The 16,593-nt window shown below is 40.6% G+C and overlaps 1 protein-coding gene across 1 annotated transcript in view; it reads left to right on the top strand.

Annotated features, from left to right (window-relative positions):
- Nucleotides 1-16,593, top strand: part of syt7b (synaptotagmin VIIb) — a 211,692-nt gene that overhangs the window by 135,063 nt on the left and 60,036 nt on the right. Inside the window, exons 5-6 of the mRNA XM_036587086.1 lie at nt 329-685; nt 11,231-11,350. Coding sequence (XP_036442979.1) covers nt 329-685; nt 11,231-11,350 — 477 coding nt within the window. The remainder of the gene's footprint in view (nt 1-328; nt 686-11,230; nt 11,351-16,593) is intronic.

The following is a 16,593-nucleotide window of genomic DNA, read 5'->3' as shown; positions in this document are numbered from 1 at the left end:
TCCCATTTCTTCCTCTATCTGCTTTTTTACTGTTTATACCTGCTTTCTTTTCACACTTCCTCTTTATCTTTGCTTTTCTTTTATTTGCTTTTCCGTCTTTACTGTTTCCTTTCATCCCTTTACACTCCACACCCACTCTCTTTATTTCCTCTCCTCATTTTTCTTTTTTATACTCCTTTTCCTATTTCCTATTTTTTGCCCCATTTCTCTTTCCTTTTTCCTCTGCACACCTCACATTGCCTGTCGCTTTTCCTGTCCCACTATCCATCTCTCTCTCGTTTTTTGTTCCCCATAACTCGGCCCCTGTGCTCTGTGCATCGGGGCCCAGTTTTGGGGACACGTCCCTGTCCACCACTTCCACCCTGGAGCACATCCCGTCCTCGGCCGTTCGCCCCAGGCCCCTGGTCAGGCAGCAGAGCCTCCAGCAGCCCCTAACCCACCAGCCCCCGCCAGGGCCCAACGACCCCCCAGCCACCTCCCAGAGCCTGGGCCAGTTGCACACAGGGCCCGGGGGTGGGGGCCACCGGGGGGGCCCGCGGGGGGTGCGTGGCAGTGGCAGCCCGGCTGGGGCGGGGGCGTCACGCTACAGGACGGGCGGAGGGGCACGATCGCGCTCAAACCCGGGCAGCTGGGACCACATGCTGGGCCAGATCCGCAACAGAGGGATGGATGTCAAATCTTTTCTGTGAGTACAATTCAGTTCCTTGTGACTTGTGACTTGACTCCTACCTGCATAAAGTGACCTGTGATCATTCTTTATGTTTTACATGTTTAAGAACATCAAGTGTTCAATCTGGGGCGGCACGGTGGCGCAGTGGGTAGTGCTGTCGCCTCACAGAAAGAATGGCCTGGGTTCGATTCCCGGCCGAGCGACCAGGGTCATTTCTGTGTGGAGTTTGCATGTTCTCCCCGTGTCTGCGTGGGTTTCCTCCGGGTACTCCGGTTTCCTCCCACAGTCCAAAAACATGCAGTCAGGCTGAATTGCCCCTAGGTGTGAGTGAGTGTGTGATTGTGTATGTCTGTCTGTCTGCCCTGCGATGGACTGGCGACCTGTCCAGGGTGTATCCTGCCTTCCGCCCAATGACAGCTGGGATAGGCTCCAGCACCCCACCGCGACCCAGAAGGATAAGTGGTTTAGATGATGTATGTATGTAAGTGTTCAATCTCCAGATATCGCACATCTCAGCTAATGACATATCACTCAGTAAACACTCCTATAAACAAAAAAATGAGATATTCATCCATAAACAGTCTCAGTAAACTAGAACAGGAGATACTAATCCATTAACAATTTTAAGCAATGCTCCTATACACTATGAAATGTCATATTAGTTCATAAACATCCTCAATAAACACTCATATACACTATAATTTAAGATAATAATCCACAAACAACCTCAATAAACAGTCCTATACACTAGAACAGAAGATATTAATCCACAAACAACCTCAATAAACAGTTCTATGCACTAGAATAGAAGATATTAATCCACAAACAACCTCAATAAACAGTCCTATACACCAGAATAGGAGACATTAGTACATAGACAACCTCAGTAAATACTCCTATACACTAGAATAAAAGATATTAATCCACAAACAGCCTTAATAAACACTCCAATACATTAGAATAGGAGATATTAGTTCATAGACAACCTCAGTAAATGCTCCTATACACTAGAATAGAAGATATTAATCCACAAACAACCTCAATAAACAGTCCTATGCACTAGAAATGGGAATGTCATTTCATAAACATGAACTTTTGGCCTTATAGCAACTTTACACTCTGCCATGTGCTACTACTGTCTTTATCCTGCACTCATATTCACTTTCACTCTCTTTAATTAAAAGATACTTTTTAGTATTGTGCTTTTATTATTATTTTCTCAACTCACGTTCTTCTGCCTGTTCACGTACACACTGTGTCTGTAGTGTCCTCAGCCTGTCTGTACTGTGATCCTCCTGTACCCTATGAATATGTATTTCGCCGTGCGTGAATTGTGACCAGCATACAGTACATAGAAGTCCTCTTAACCTCATCCAGCACATTTGCATAGTCTTACCCAAACCTTACCCACCCTAACCGTCTATAGTTGCCCTGTGTTTATATTCACCATCTGCGCTGGACTTCACAGTTTTATCCATTGCATCCAGTTTAAAGTCCCTGACCTCTTTATGTCCTCCTCATGCATGCATGCTGCATCGCTGCTTTATATGTATGCTGTGTGGGTTCATCTTTGAAAGTTGTTTACAGCCAAATTTTTTTGGTTTTAGTCATTGTAATGAATGTTTTGGTCTCTGGGTGGCAGCTAAAATATCGGTACCTTTAATCCTGCCATAATACGCCCCTGCAAGGATACGCACATATCTGTTATTGTCTGTCTGCTGTGATTTGTTTTGTCTCTTTTCTGTCCGATCACTTGCTCATGCCTGGATTATGTTTTTTTGCTGTCCTATTACTTACTCATGCCTGGGTTTTGTGTCTTTTCTGTCCTATCGTTTGCTCATGCCTGTTTTTTGTCTTTTTTGCCCTATTGCTTGCTCATGCCTGGGTTTGGTCTTTTTTTGCCTTATCACTTGCTCTTGCTTGGTTTTGTTCTCTTTCTACCCTATCGTTTGCTCATGCCTGGGTTTGTTCTCTTTTCTACCCTATCACTTACTCCTGCCTGGGTTTTGTCTCTTTTCTGTTCTATCATTGGTTCATCTCTGTTACATTCATATCCTGAACACCGCTGATATATTTTTGAGAGCTTTTGAACTTGAGTTATAGAAGTGTAAAATGGCGCCTTGTGTACGTTCATGACGTCAGCGAGCGCAAACAGCCAATAAGCTGCTCTGCTCGCCAGCCAGTCAGCACTGAGCAGCAGTAATGTTAGCGTCCTGCTGCCCGAAACCATTTGCTGTAGAAAAAAATGAAACATACAGGTAAGTTTTCTTTGATTTTTTAGTGAAATACAAGCTTGTACATTCTAAAATTAAAGGAATGTTCTGGGCGAGTGATTAGAAACTATTTTAACTTTTCATTTTAGCCGTTTAGATCCATTTAGCTTGCTCACAGGCAACCTCTGCTGTTTTGCAGTCATGTTTTTGATATTACAGGGGAACTAGGGGGAGGCCGTGCTCCCCTTAAATCGGCTCTGCTCATGTTTGGTCTTTGTCTTTTTTGCCCTATCGTTTGCTCATGCCTGAGTTTGGTCTTTTCTCTGCCATATCATTTGTTCATGCCTGGGTATACTTTTTGTTATTAAGATTTTTTTTTAAATAAGATGTATAATAATGTTCTTTCCTTGGTTGAGAGGTTAGAGGACAGTTAAGGCAACTTTCTGGCAGGCTGTCTTTGGGTGGCCCTGCACTAGAAGCATGTACAAAATACAAAATACAGCATTTGTCATGTTGTTAAAACAAAAGCTTAACTGTAAAGTTTCTCTTTATTGCGTCGCTTCTGGTATAAAACAAGCTTGCATCAGCCTTTTAATCTTTGTTGTTCAGTGATTCACAGCGTGCAGGAGGCTGAGTAGCCTGAATATGCAGGCTATTCTTTTTTAAAGAGCCCATATCTTACACTTTTCTTGCATTTTATTTTTTTTTCCCTTGAGATTCACATATGATGCTTGTGTTGTTTTATGCATCAAAAACAGTTATAATTTATTTGTACTTGACCATTTTCCAAACTCTTTTTATCATTTAGACTTAAGCACGCTGCTTTAATTATTGTGTCTTTAAGATTGATAACATGTAAATAAGCTTTGCTCTGATTGGCTGCCTCATTCAAAAAGTCTAGGCTAAAAAAACTTTAGTATCAGTGGGCGGAGCTAAACTGCTGTATATATAGACCCTATATAGACCCTTTAAAGTGGAATTCCATCAAATTTTTAAAATTTAATCACTAAGATGTAAGTCATTCAGAGTGGTTTGGTGTGAAATGCTCTGTTCTAGAGAAACGTACAGAGTCACAGTTGTCCACAGTGGTGGTGATAGGAACCAGATGTCCAAATCTTTTAATAATTCTAAAAGCTACTGGAATGGATCTGGTTTATAATGTGTTGCTGATGTTTGAGACATTCTTTTATGATAGTTTTGAGAAGATTTTGGCCTAAAACATAAATCTTTATCCATTTATGGTGGAGGTATACAAACAGGGTGTTATAAGGCAAAAACGTCCCTAAAAAAACTTAATTTTTCTGTTTTTTCACTATTTTATCATCATCATCATTCCTCATAAACTCAGAAGACACGTGTAGGTTCACTGGAGTAAATAAAATGTCTGTATTTGTGTTGTAGTTACGGTGACCCCTATCACCACCACTGTAAAGAAATCTGAACCATTTCACACCAAACCACTCTGAAGCACTCTGTTTACATCTCAAACACTGAATTATGCAGCATTATTGAAAAATCTTTGTAATTCACCTTTAACATTCAAGTATTAAAGAAATATTTAAAGTTTTGCATCTCAGGCTTTTGGTGTTTAGTGTTTCACCTCTTTTCTGTTATGTTTTCTGTTGTATTTGCTTGTATTCCGTGTCTCTGATCATTTGCTCACGCCTGGCTGTGTCCGGTGTCTCTCAGAACCCTCGTGTCTCTCTCTGTTTGTCCATCTGTTTGGGTTCACTGTGTTCGCGGCCCTCCACCTGTCCACTGCAGGGTGGGAAAAGGCTAGGGAAGTGGATTAGCCCGCTGCGTCTGTCAGTCCAGACATTTACCTACAACAATTTCCACTTAAAACAAAACAGGCACAGATGAATGAGAGATGAAGCTGCAATTGTTAATTCTGGTTCTCCAGGTAGAGCCACAGGTGGCCCATTTCTCTCTTCAGAGTTCATCAGGCTCACAGTCTGGCTTTAGCTCTGCTAATCTGATCTAATGCATTAACCTGCCTAGTATGGCTGTCATTTATGACAGATAGACACGTCTGTGGTCTTGTGACCGCAAGTTATTTTATCCTTTATAAAAAGCCAAGCAGGTCAAACGCTGGACCTCTCTGACTCAATTTAAACCATTCCTTTTGTCAGAGGGTTCAGTCCAGTGACAAATCAAGAGTTTGATATGTTTGACTGAATCAATCAAGCCAAGGTGCTCATCAGATGAATGAGGTGGTGAGAAGCAGGAATGAAGAAAGAAAGAAAGAAAGAAAGAAAGAACAAAAATGAAAGAAAAGAGATGATAAACAATTTGACATACTGTATGCACTGCCACTTAAAGATTTGTACAGGTGTGCCAAAGACATACATCAGTATAATGCTGGGTAATTTACCACAACAAGATGATTATAATGATTCAGAAATGTATGAACAATTCAGTCATAATTTGATGTGTGAGTGTGTGTGTGTGTATGTGTGTGTGCAGTGTGAATGATATGCATGAAGGAGTAGTTTGGCGTGAAATCAAATTTACATAATTTTCTGCTTACGCTAGATGTAGTTGTCAGCCAGGACATGTTTGTTGTCCAAATTTTACTTCTTACAGACATTCTTTGTAAAATAAATGCATGACCACAACACACTAAAGCATTAAAACGGGATCTTAATGTGTGGCCATGACTTAGTAAGGCACAGGAATTAGATAATCAAGCTGTGGCTGTGGTTAAGTAAGGCACAGGAATTACATAGTTAAGCTGTGGCTATGATTTAGAAAGGCATGGGAATGAGATTGTTAAACTGTGGCTATGATTAAGTAAGGCACGGGAACAAGATAGTTAATCTGTGGCCACAACTTAGTAAAGCATGGCAATGATATAGTTAAGCTGTGGGCATGACTTAGTAAGGCACAGGAATGAAATAGTTAAGCTGTGGCCATGACTCAGAAAGGCACGGGAATAAGGTTGTTAAGCTGTGTCCATGACTTAGTAAGGCACAGCAATGAGATAGTTAAGCTGTGGGCATGACTTAGTAATGCACAGGAAGGAGATAGTTAAGCTGTGGCCACAACTTAGAAAGGCACAGGAATGACATTGTTAAGCTGTTGCCAAGACTTACTAAGGCACAGGAATGAGATAGTTAAGCTGTGTCCAGGACTTAGTAAGGCACAAGAATGAGATAGTTAAGCTGTGGACACGACTTAGTAATGCACAGGAATGAGATAGCTAAGCTGTGGTCACAGCTTAGTAAGGCACAGGAATGAGATAGCTAAGCTGTGGCCACAACTTAGTAAGGCACAAGAATGAGATAGTTAAGCTATGTCCACAGCTTAGTAAACCACAGCAATCAGATAGTTAAGCTGTGGCTATGATTAAGTAAGGCACAGGAATTAGATAGTTAAGCTGTGGCTATGATTAAGTAAGGCACAGGAAATGAGATAGCCACAGCTGAACTATGATTAAGTAAGGCACGGGAATAAGATAGGTAAGTTGTGTCCATGACTTAGTAAAGCATAGGAATGAGATAGTTAAGCTGTGTCCACAACTTAGTAATACATGGGAAAGAGATAGTTATGCTGTGTCCACAACTTGGTAAAGCACGGGAATGAGATAGTTAAGCTCTGGCCATGACTTAGTAAGGCACGGGAATGAGATTGTTAAGCTGTGAGCATGACTTAGTAAGACACAAGAATGAGATAGTTAAGGTGTGGCCATGACTTGGTAAGGCACAGGAATGAGATAATTAAGATGTGGTCACAGTTTAGTAAGTCATGGGAATGAGATAGTTAAGCTATGGCCACAACTTAGTAAGGCACGAGAATGAGATAGTTAAGCTGTGTCCACAACTTAGTACGAAACGAGAATGAGATAGTTAAGGTGTGGCCATAACTTAGTAAGGCACACTAATGAGATAATTAAGATGTGGTCACAGTTTAGTAAGGCACAAGAATGAGATAGTTAAGCTGTCTCCACAGTTTAGTAAAGCATGTGAATGAGATAACTAAGCTGTTGCTAAGATTAGGTAAAACACGTAAATGAGATAATTCAGTTTGATAGTTAGGCTGTGGCTATGACTTAGAAAGGCGTGAGGATGAGATAATAATGTCATTCCTATGCTTTACTAAGTCAGGGCCATAACTTTACCAAATGGGGTCCACACATTAGGATCCCATTACGAAGTTGTGGCCACGCACATTTTTATTAATATATGATGTCACCAGCAGGGATCCATAGCTTTTTTTTACTGTGTTGTGTTCATTTTTAATATTCAGAGTCACACTTTAAGTCAAGTCTGTGAAACCTTAACAACGACCTGGATGCAGTTTGAGTGAGTTGAGAGTGCTGAGGATGTATTTACAGAAAAAATGGGTGACAGTTGAGTTGTAGTGTTTGTTAGCGATGTTAGCCTCGTAGCTTCTGCGCTAAACTGTACCAACCATTGATTACATTTGCCGTAAGTGGACAATTGAGTAAATTTGACTTTGCACTGAACCATTCTGTTAAGAACAGTGCTGGTCTGTGTGTGTGTGTGTGTGTGTGGCTGTTAGCAGATGAACTGAGCAGTGATCTCCTATCTTCAGCATCATTACTCCCACTACCGACTGTCAAAGAGAAGAGAAAGAACAAAAAGAGAGATAGCAAGAGAGAGAGAGAGAGAAGTAGGAGGATGTTAAAGCAGGTCATGAAGGTTTGTAATGGTGTGTAACAGAGTGAAAGAGGCAGAGTAGTTCAGTTTTGAAACGTCAGCATGGATTCTATTGTAGAACCTTTTAAAGATAAAAAATATCCACACTTATAATAATGTATTTATCCCCCTCAGAATAACGTTTCTTTATCAAATACAGTCATAATTCGAATAAACATCTAAAAATACACTTTTTTATTTATTGACATTCCAATTCAGATATATACAGGGAGGTTCACTCGAAAGAGGTGATTGTTATAACTCTGTTATGATGAAGCAACCTGAACCAAAAAAATACGCTACATACCTTGACGTATGTGTAATCGATTGCATTACATGCGATGCTGGAAGGGATCTCTGCCAACGGAGGTTGAAAGTCGCGGTGGCTGTCTGGCACTTACCTCATCACTTCGATGCAGGAGCATCCCTGCTTGTTCAAAGCTCCATATACTGAGGAGCACATTGCATGTTGTTTCGTTCAGATTGCTTCATCTTAGCAAGAGTTATAACAGAATATTTGGGGCTTCCTTCGAGTGAATCTCCCTGTATAAAATTATTGTGTAGAAAATAACAAAAAATGTATGGCAAGTTGTTTCAAACTTTTGAATGCTCATGTGTAAAAATGTGTTGGTTTGTATGACATCACAAAATAAATTCAGCATGGGCTGTTTTTGCAGCGTAGTATCCATATGTGGACTGTATGGACTGGGAGCAAGTGTTCCATGACACAGGCCCTTTAAAGGCAAAATAAAAGTTCATTTTAGCCTAAAAGTTGCTGAAAATGGTAGATCAGTTTTGTAACATTAGCATGATTTCTATTGTGTTACCATTTAAAGAGCCCACATCTCACACTTCTCTATTTATATTGTATGTATGTTGTATTTTGTCTTTATCCTTTAGAATTAAACAGTCCGTTTTTGTTACTTTTTCCTTTAAGATATGTAATAATATATATAAATGAGCTCTGTTCTGATTGGCTGCCCTGTTTTGTGCCTCGCTCAAAAAGCAATCTAGGCTGAAACACTCCTTACAACTTCAGTGTGAGTAGGTGGGGCTACACTGCAGGATATATGTGAATGGTTCGGTTTTTGTAACATCACAAAAACAGTGCTGTTTATGCAGCTTAGTTTGGATGTATGGACTGTATTTTGAAACTGTATTTTTCACTGTTATTTTTAAAAAAGCGAGGACCCTTTAAAGACAACATAAAATTCAATTTAGCCTGTAACAGAGTAAAAGTGGTTGTGTTTTAAAGTGACAGCATAATTTACGTTGTGGTAATAAACAAAAAAAAATCAGCACAGCCTGAAAGTGCCTCATGCCTCGAATTTAATCATCTGCAAGTCCACGGCCTCATATGCATTAGCAGATAAATATATTTGGCTTATCTTCCCATTGCCTTCCCATTTCGCTCTGCAGATGCTAGCTAGCTCTAGGCCTGCTCGTAATAAGCTTCCTTTGCGCAGATCCACCTGAACAGAGAAGAGTCTGGCTTCAGTACTTATGATTGTCTGACAGGCAATTAAACTCCTGCCCTCGCCGAGGAAGCCGAGTGATTTTGGCCATTGTGCTGAGAGAGCCGCGCTCAAACGGCCAGATACTACACTCTGGAGTAAAAGCTTTTGAACTAGCGGGCTGCAGCAGGCCTTTCTTTATAGATATATGAGCGCAGAGAAAAACAACAATAGAAATAATGATGAAGAAAGAGTGGCAGAGAACAGAGAGAGTGGAGGAGCGAGGAGAGTGGGAAGGAGATACAGAGAGGGAAAAGATCACAGGATCCTATTCGTTTTTTCTTCTTTAAATGCCTCGTAATGATAGCTTTCAAAGGACAGACTTCAAATAACTTCTCATTTATCCAAAAAAAGATGGAACTGGGTCAGATTATTCAGGCCTGGTTGGTGTTTTCTGTTTTTTTTTCCTTTTGCATGGACCTGTGTGGATCTGGAGTGAAGTGCCCTCAATTTTCTCCCCAATTTGGTCGTATCCAGTTTCACCCACTAGTTAAGACTCCCCCAGTCACTCGATACCACCAGCGCTAGACAAATACAAGTCTTCTCTGAGTCCTGTGAAGCATCATTGCTTCTTTTCAAACTGCCGCTGATGCATTGTCATTGGACAGTCGAACGCACTTGGAGGAGAACACTAACCACCAGTTGTTGTGATATGTCAGCTAACAGACATCTGTGCTGGCTAGCATCACGCTGAGTGATGGGAAAGAACGAGGCTGATTGTTCTCTCTTGGACTCCCAGCCATGGATGGTTGTAGCATCACTGGGGTTTGAATTCATGATCTGCTAATTCAGTGTGTGAGATGTAAACAGAGTGATTCAGAGTGGTTTGCTGTGAAATGGTTCAGATTTCTTTACAGTGGTGGTGATAGGAACCAGGGGTCACCATGACTACAACACAGATATAGACATTTTATTTACTATCTGAAACCACCAGTGAACCTACACATGTCCTCTGAGTTTTATATGGAATGTTGATGATGGCAAAACAGTGGAAATTCTAAAAAGTAAGTATCATTTAGACTATCTTGCCTCGCAACATCCTGCATGTATCCCTCCACCATGAATGTTCTATCGTAAAACAGTGTCTCAGACATCAGGCAGTGTATTCATAACCATTTCATGTAATAACTTTCTGTGAGGGAGCTGTCAGTGGTGGATGTCTGGTTCCTATCACCACCACTGTGAACAATTCTGAGTCGGTAAGTTTCTCTAGAACAGAGCATTTCACACCAAACCACTCTGAATGACGCTGTTTACATCTTAACCACTTAATTATGCAGAATATTTTGAAATATTTCAGTAGCATTCCTTTTTAACTAAGTCTTTGATGATATGAGTGTATTCAGCATTCACAAAAGCATTAGTGAGGTCAGGTACTGATGTTGGATGATCAGTTCTGGATCACTCCAACTCATCCCAAAGGTATTGGATGGAGTTCCATCACTCCAGAGAACACAGCCCAATGCTGGGGGGGGGCTTTATACCCCTTTAGTCCACGCTTGGCATTGGGCCTGGTGACCTTAGGGTCATGTGCAGCAGCTCCTGAGCATCCCATTCTATTAGTCAGTGGGTCAATTTTATCTGCAGGCTATTATACAATTGGCTTCTATATTTTTTATTTTCCACCAGTGTGTAACTAGTCACAGTTGTGTATTTTGTATTATTAAAAAAATTAATTTGGAATGCTAAGAAAGTAATCCAATTGAATTGCATTGTAGTTAAACCCATAGTGTCAGTATATGTTGTTTTGATGAGAAGGTTAAACAGGCTCACAGTTCAGACTGAACTGAATGCGGAGGCCACAATATGCGCAGCTCAGGAGAGAAGAACAGCGGGAAAGAAGGAGGGCAGGAGAGGAGGACGAGTGGCAGGAAAGAGTGAGTCACTAACACTGCTTGAGGCAGATCGAACGCTGAGGCATGAGCAGCTTCAGGACGCTGCCAGCGTTCCTGTGTGTATGTGTGGACGAGAGAGAGAGAGAAAGAGAGAGAACATCACGTCACATTGAGTCTCACGTATTTACCCTGGATGTTTCTCTACTTCTAACCTGACCTACTTTACATTTTTACCACCTCCTACCACTTTACTGTTCCTCCTCTTTTCAAATCTTTCTCATAAAGAGCGTCTTCTGCTGCACACGGCTGATTGTGTGTCCGCATGTGTGTCCTGCAGGGAGGGGAAGATGGTGGTGCTGTCACTAGCGATCGGATTGGCTGAACAGGACGACTTTGCCAACCTGCCAGACCTGCAGGAGAAACCGGCCAATCAAGAAACTCCACCTGCTGACAAGAGGTAGAGGCCGGCTGTGTCCAGAACAATGCCCTATTCACTGCATAGTGCACCATTTTGGGAGTCTGCCAACCGGTGGTCCAAAAACATATTGGATAATATCCAGCACTTTCACAATCCCACAATACACCACAATAGGTAGAGTACAAACGATGCACCCCAGCAGTCACAGAATACCCATAATGCACTGACCATTTCTGTGTACTGTAAAATTATAGCGTTCTTATAATGATTAGAGGACCATTTCTGTTCCTTATTATAGTGTTCTAGTGCTCCAAAGTGGGGAACAGTGATTTGGGGCCATTTCTGTTCTTTATAATAGTGTTCTACGTAGTGCTCCACTGTAGGGAGCAGTGATTAGGAGACCATTTCTGTTCACTATAATATAGTAGTGTTTTATAGTGATTAGGGGACTATTACTATTCCTTATAATAGTGTTCTACATAGTGACCTCCTGTAGGGAACAGTGATTAGGGGACCACTTCTGTTCAATGTTCCAAAAAAGTTGGGACACTGTGCAAAATGTAAATGAAAACAAAATGCATTGATGTGTAAATAATTTAAACGTTATATTTAATTGAAAATAGTACAAAGACAACATATCAAATGCTAAAATAGTTTTTTTGAAAAATATATGCCCATTTTAAATTTTATGGCAGCAACACGTTCCAAAAAAGTTGGGACGGGGCAATAAAAGACTGGTAAGGTTTTGTAATGCTAAAAAAAACACCTGAAGGTTAATTGGCAACACGTCAGTAGCATCACTGGGTAGAAAAAGAGCATCTCAGAGAGGCTGAGTCTTTCAGAAGTAAAGATGAGGACGAGTTCACTTCTCTGTGAAAGACTGTGTGGGCAAATAGTGCAACAATTCAAGAATAACCTTTCTCAATGTAAAATAACAAAGAACTTGGGGATTTCATCATCTACTGTATATAATAACAATTCAGAGAATCTTTAGAAATCTTTGTATGCAAGGTACAAGGCCGAAAATCAATATGGGCTAGCCAAGATCAGTGCGGCCCGCAAGCAGCACTGCATTAAAAACAGACATGATTCTCTAGTGGAAATCACTGCATGGGCTCAGGAACACTTCTGAAAACCACTGTCTGTGAACACAGTTTATCATGGCATCCATAAATGCAAGTTAAAATTCTAAAACGCAAAGAAGAAATCATATATAAAGGAGACCCAGAAATGCCGGCACCTTCTCTGGGCCTGAGCTAAACTGAGATGGACTGAGGGGAAGTGAAAAAGTGTCCTGTGGTCCAACGAATAAAAATTTTAAATTCTTTTTGGCAATCATGGACACTGTGTCCTCCGGGCTAAAGACCATCAGGCTTGTTATCATCACACAGTTCAAAAGCCAGCATCCATGATGGGCTGGGGGGGCATTAGTGCACATGGCATGGGTGACTGGCACATCTGTGAAGGCACCATTAATGCTGAACGATATATACAGGTTTTGGCAACATATGGTGCCATTCAGACAACGTCTTTTTCAGGAAAGGCCTTGCTTATTTCAGGATGACAGTGTCAAACCACATTCTGCACATGGCTGTATGGTAAAAAAGTTAGGGTGCTAAACTGGCCTGCCTGCAGTCTAGATCTGTCACCCACTGAAAACATATGGCACTTTATGAAATGAGAAATATGACAAAAGAGACCCCAAACTCTTGAGCAGCTGAAACCCTATGTCAAGTAAGAACGGGAAAACATTTCACTTTCAAACTACAGCAATTGGTCTCCTCAGTTCCCAAATGGTTAAAGAGTGTTGTTAAAAGAAGAGGTGATGAAACACAGTGGTAAACAAACCCCCGTCCCAACTTTTTTTGGAATGTGTTGCTGCCATCAAATTCAAAATGGCCATATATTTTTCAAAAAACAATAAATTTGATCAGTTTTAGCATTTGATATGTTGTCTTTGTACTATTTTAAAATAAATATAGGGTTTAAATGATTTGCACATCAATGCATTTTGTTTTCATTTACATTTTGCACAGCGTCCCAAATTGTGTTCTATAGTGATTAGGGGACCATATCTGTTCCCTGTAGTAGTGTTCTAGTACACCACTGTAGGGTACAGTGATTAGGGGGCCATTTTGGTTCCCTTTAGTAGTGTTCCAGTGCTCCACTGTAGGGTACAGTGACTAGGGGACCATTTCTGTTCCCTATAGTAGTGTTCTAGTGCTTCACTATAGGGAACAGTGATTAGAGGACCATATTGGTTACCTTTAGTAGTGTTGTAGTGCTCCACTGTAGGGAACAGTGATTAGGGGACCATTTCTGTTTCCTATAGTAGTGTTCTAGTGCTCCACTATAGTAAACAGTGATTAAGGGACCATATTGGTTCCCTTTAGTAGTGTTCTAGTGCTCCACTGTAGGAAACAGTGATTAGGGGACCATTTCTGTTCCCTATAATAGTGTTCTATAGTGATTAGGGGACCACTTCTGTTTCCTAAAATAGTGTTCTATAGAGCTCCAATGTAGGGAATAATGATTTGGGGGACCATTTCTGTTCCTGAGAACAGTGTTTGACCAATCAATTAGTCCCAGGTTTTGTCTTGTTTTCTAAGTGAGATCCCATCCCAGATATCTTGTTTTCTACCCTTTCTCAAAGACAAAACAAATAAAAAAAGCATTGTTGTCTTCTGTGGTCTGTGAATATGGTGTTCACAATGTACTTTTACTACAAACTCTAAAAATGAGTCAAAATGTCAAAGCTTCAATGCATCAAGTCATCAAAGGTAAGACATAAATGGTCCATAAACTTTTTTTATGCCAGCCATGGCGGTATGCTTTAGCCTAGGATGATTAGGTTTAGGTGTTTTGGGTTTAGTTTTTTCCTCATCTTAGTGCATCTCAGCTGTCTGATATGAACTCGGATATGTCATCTTCACTGGACAGAAGCTGTGTCTGTGTTGTGCGGACGTATGCTTTATGGTGAAGGGTGTTGAAGTGTTGGTTGTGGTCTTTTTGTTTTGTATCACTATGGGGGGGGGGTGTTGGAACTGGCAGGGTGATGCACTGCTGTCAGCAATAACTTGTAGCCTCATATGACATTGCAGGACATTGCAAATTCGGAAATTCTGTCTACCAAATTGGAACCGCTCACTTTTTCACAGGCCAAAAATTTTGCAATCTACAAGAGACACAGTGGCACAAAATGGATATTTGATGGAAATTACTCAGTGGAACAAGGTGAATGGTGCCAGTGATGGTATGGAGCAGTTGATTAAGCATCTTTTCAGTCTCCAGTTCTCCCAGGATTATAAAAACATTGGATGAGAGGACATTGGTACGCTCTCCACTAGAAAAAAGTGCAGCTTTTATTGGAAAAATAAAAGACAGGAAAGCTGATGTTTTGGTTGCTGAGGTTAAGGTTAGGGTTTGGTTCAGTGGAGCACAGCAACATTTACACATACTGGCCATTATTCATCAAAGTTATGTGAAAAAGAGCATAGATATGTCTGCCTGTAATGATGCGTAAACACTATATCTGCATCTGATTAATTTTACTTTTGCACAAAGTGGAAATGAGCATAGATTTGAGCGCAACTGATTAATCAGCTTTAGTGCGTGAAATCAAGCACCAGCCTACCAGCACCTCATTTACATATCATTCACGTGAAGCACGCCCTAATTCATACAGATGTTTTGCTAGGGGGCCAATAATACAACCGAAGGTAGAGGCTCGTGAGCCAATGGCTGTGCTCGTATGCAGAGTTTGAGGTCGAGCAGTGAGTGCACTGCTCCCCCTACTGACCAAACTGTATAATGTTAAAATTACCACAACTGGAATTAACGTGTAATTTGATTATTTTCCTACAATAACATATTTAAATGCTGTATTACATGCATGGCTACTGCACTAGCTGTGTTTTGTATTGTTTGTTTTGTGGACACAGTCAGTATTATAAAACAAAAGCACAGTGTAAAAAATCTTTATATGGAACGTGGAAGAGTTGCAGCATTTGTTTACACCAGTGGGCATGTAAAATAGTACACTCACTTTTGGACTGGATTGCCATGTGCACAGATTATTAGGATTATTGTTATTTTTAATTTATTTAGAACATATTCTTATTTACAATGGTGGCCTGGGAAGTGCCATAAGACTATCATTATAAGATTGAATAATTTATTATTATTTAAATGATTCATTTTCTATTTTATTCTTATTATTGGTATTGTAGATGATATTGCTGTCATCAATAAAAATCAAGTATATTTTTCATGTTGCTAAACGTTTACGCCCAAGGTAACATGCACTCCTACTAAATGTGAGTTTGATTGCACAGATACGCCAAAGATGAAACTGAATAACAAAACTGTCAGTGAAATTTATGTGTACTAATTTTATGCACACAACACGCTCCTGTGGAAGGACTCTTGAGTCCGCTTGAGTTTCAGACCACCATGATGCACCTTTCGCCTGCGGAGGTATGTGATGTGGACAGCTGACAGGTCAGAGTGTTCCTCACTACTGCTCTTTTCCCTGTTCTCCCAACACACACAACTCATCTCCGAAATCTATTACTGCCCTCGCAGGGCTCAAACCTGTTATCCGTCACTGTCAGTGCCGGCATGAGCTGCTCGTGCTTCCTGCTCGCTGTAGCAGAATTTAATGTTTCATTTTGAGACATAATTTGTGGAATCAAGAGGAATATTACAGCAATGGAGGTGCTGGTATCCGTTAAAGCGATAGTTGAGGAAAAAATGAAACACAGGTGTCTTGGGGGTCCAGGACCCCGTAATTAATCTCTTGGATCCCCTCAAAAACATTAATGAAAATTGAATTTTTCATGAATTGAAAAACTTATTACAGAGTTATGCTGTCCTTTATGAAAAAATAGACATTCAAATTCAGTTGCAGAGGTCTTTAATATTCATAACTAACTAGAGCTGCAGCACTGCTCTGCCTCAGGGTGGCGCTGTAGCACATTGGTTCATGCTGTTGGTCCTTTATAACCTAGCAACTGCAACTATGCTCAGAAAAACTTATGCAATATGCCATAGTATATTTAGAAATCTGAAAACTCGCCCAAGAGTTTGGTGTAAAGAGTGAATTTTTCTTATTCCTCAAACTGAAGACAGAAGAGGAGATGAGTAAGATCTCAGTTAATGTGAGGAAGAGCTCATTACCAAACTAGAACAGAGCATTTCCAGAAGAAGAACTGTTAAACCTAACATTTTGGTGCCATTAAAGCTAGCACCAGTGCCGCTAAGGCGAGTAAGTTAGGAGTTAG

The sequence above is a fragment of the Colossoma macropomum genome, unplaced genomic scaffold (assembly GCF_904425465.1).
Source record: "Colossoma macropomum unplaced genomic scaffold, Colossoma_macropomum, whole genome shotgun sequence".
In the NCBI taxonomy this organism is placed as follows: domain Eukaryota; kingdom Metazoa; phylum Chordata; class Actinopteri; order Characiformes; family Serrasalmidae; genus Colossoma; species Colossoma macropomum.
The sequence above is the reverse complement of the archived record's forward strand: the minus strand, read 5'-3'. Positions and strand labels throughout refer to the sequence as shown.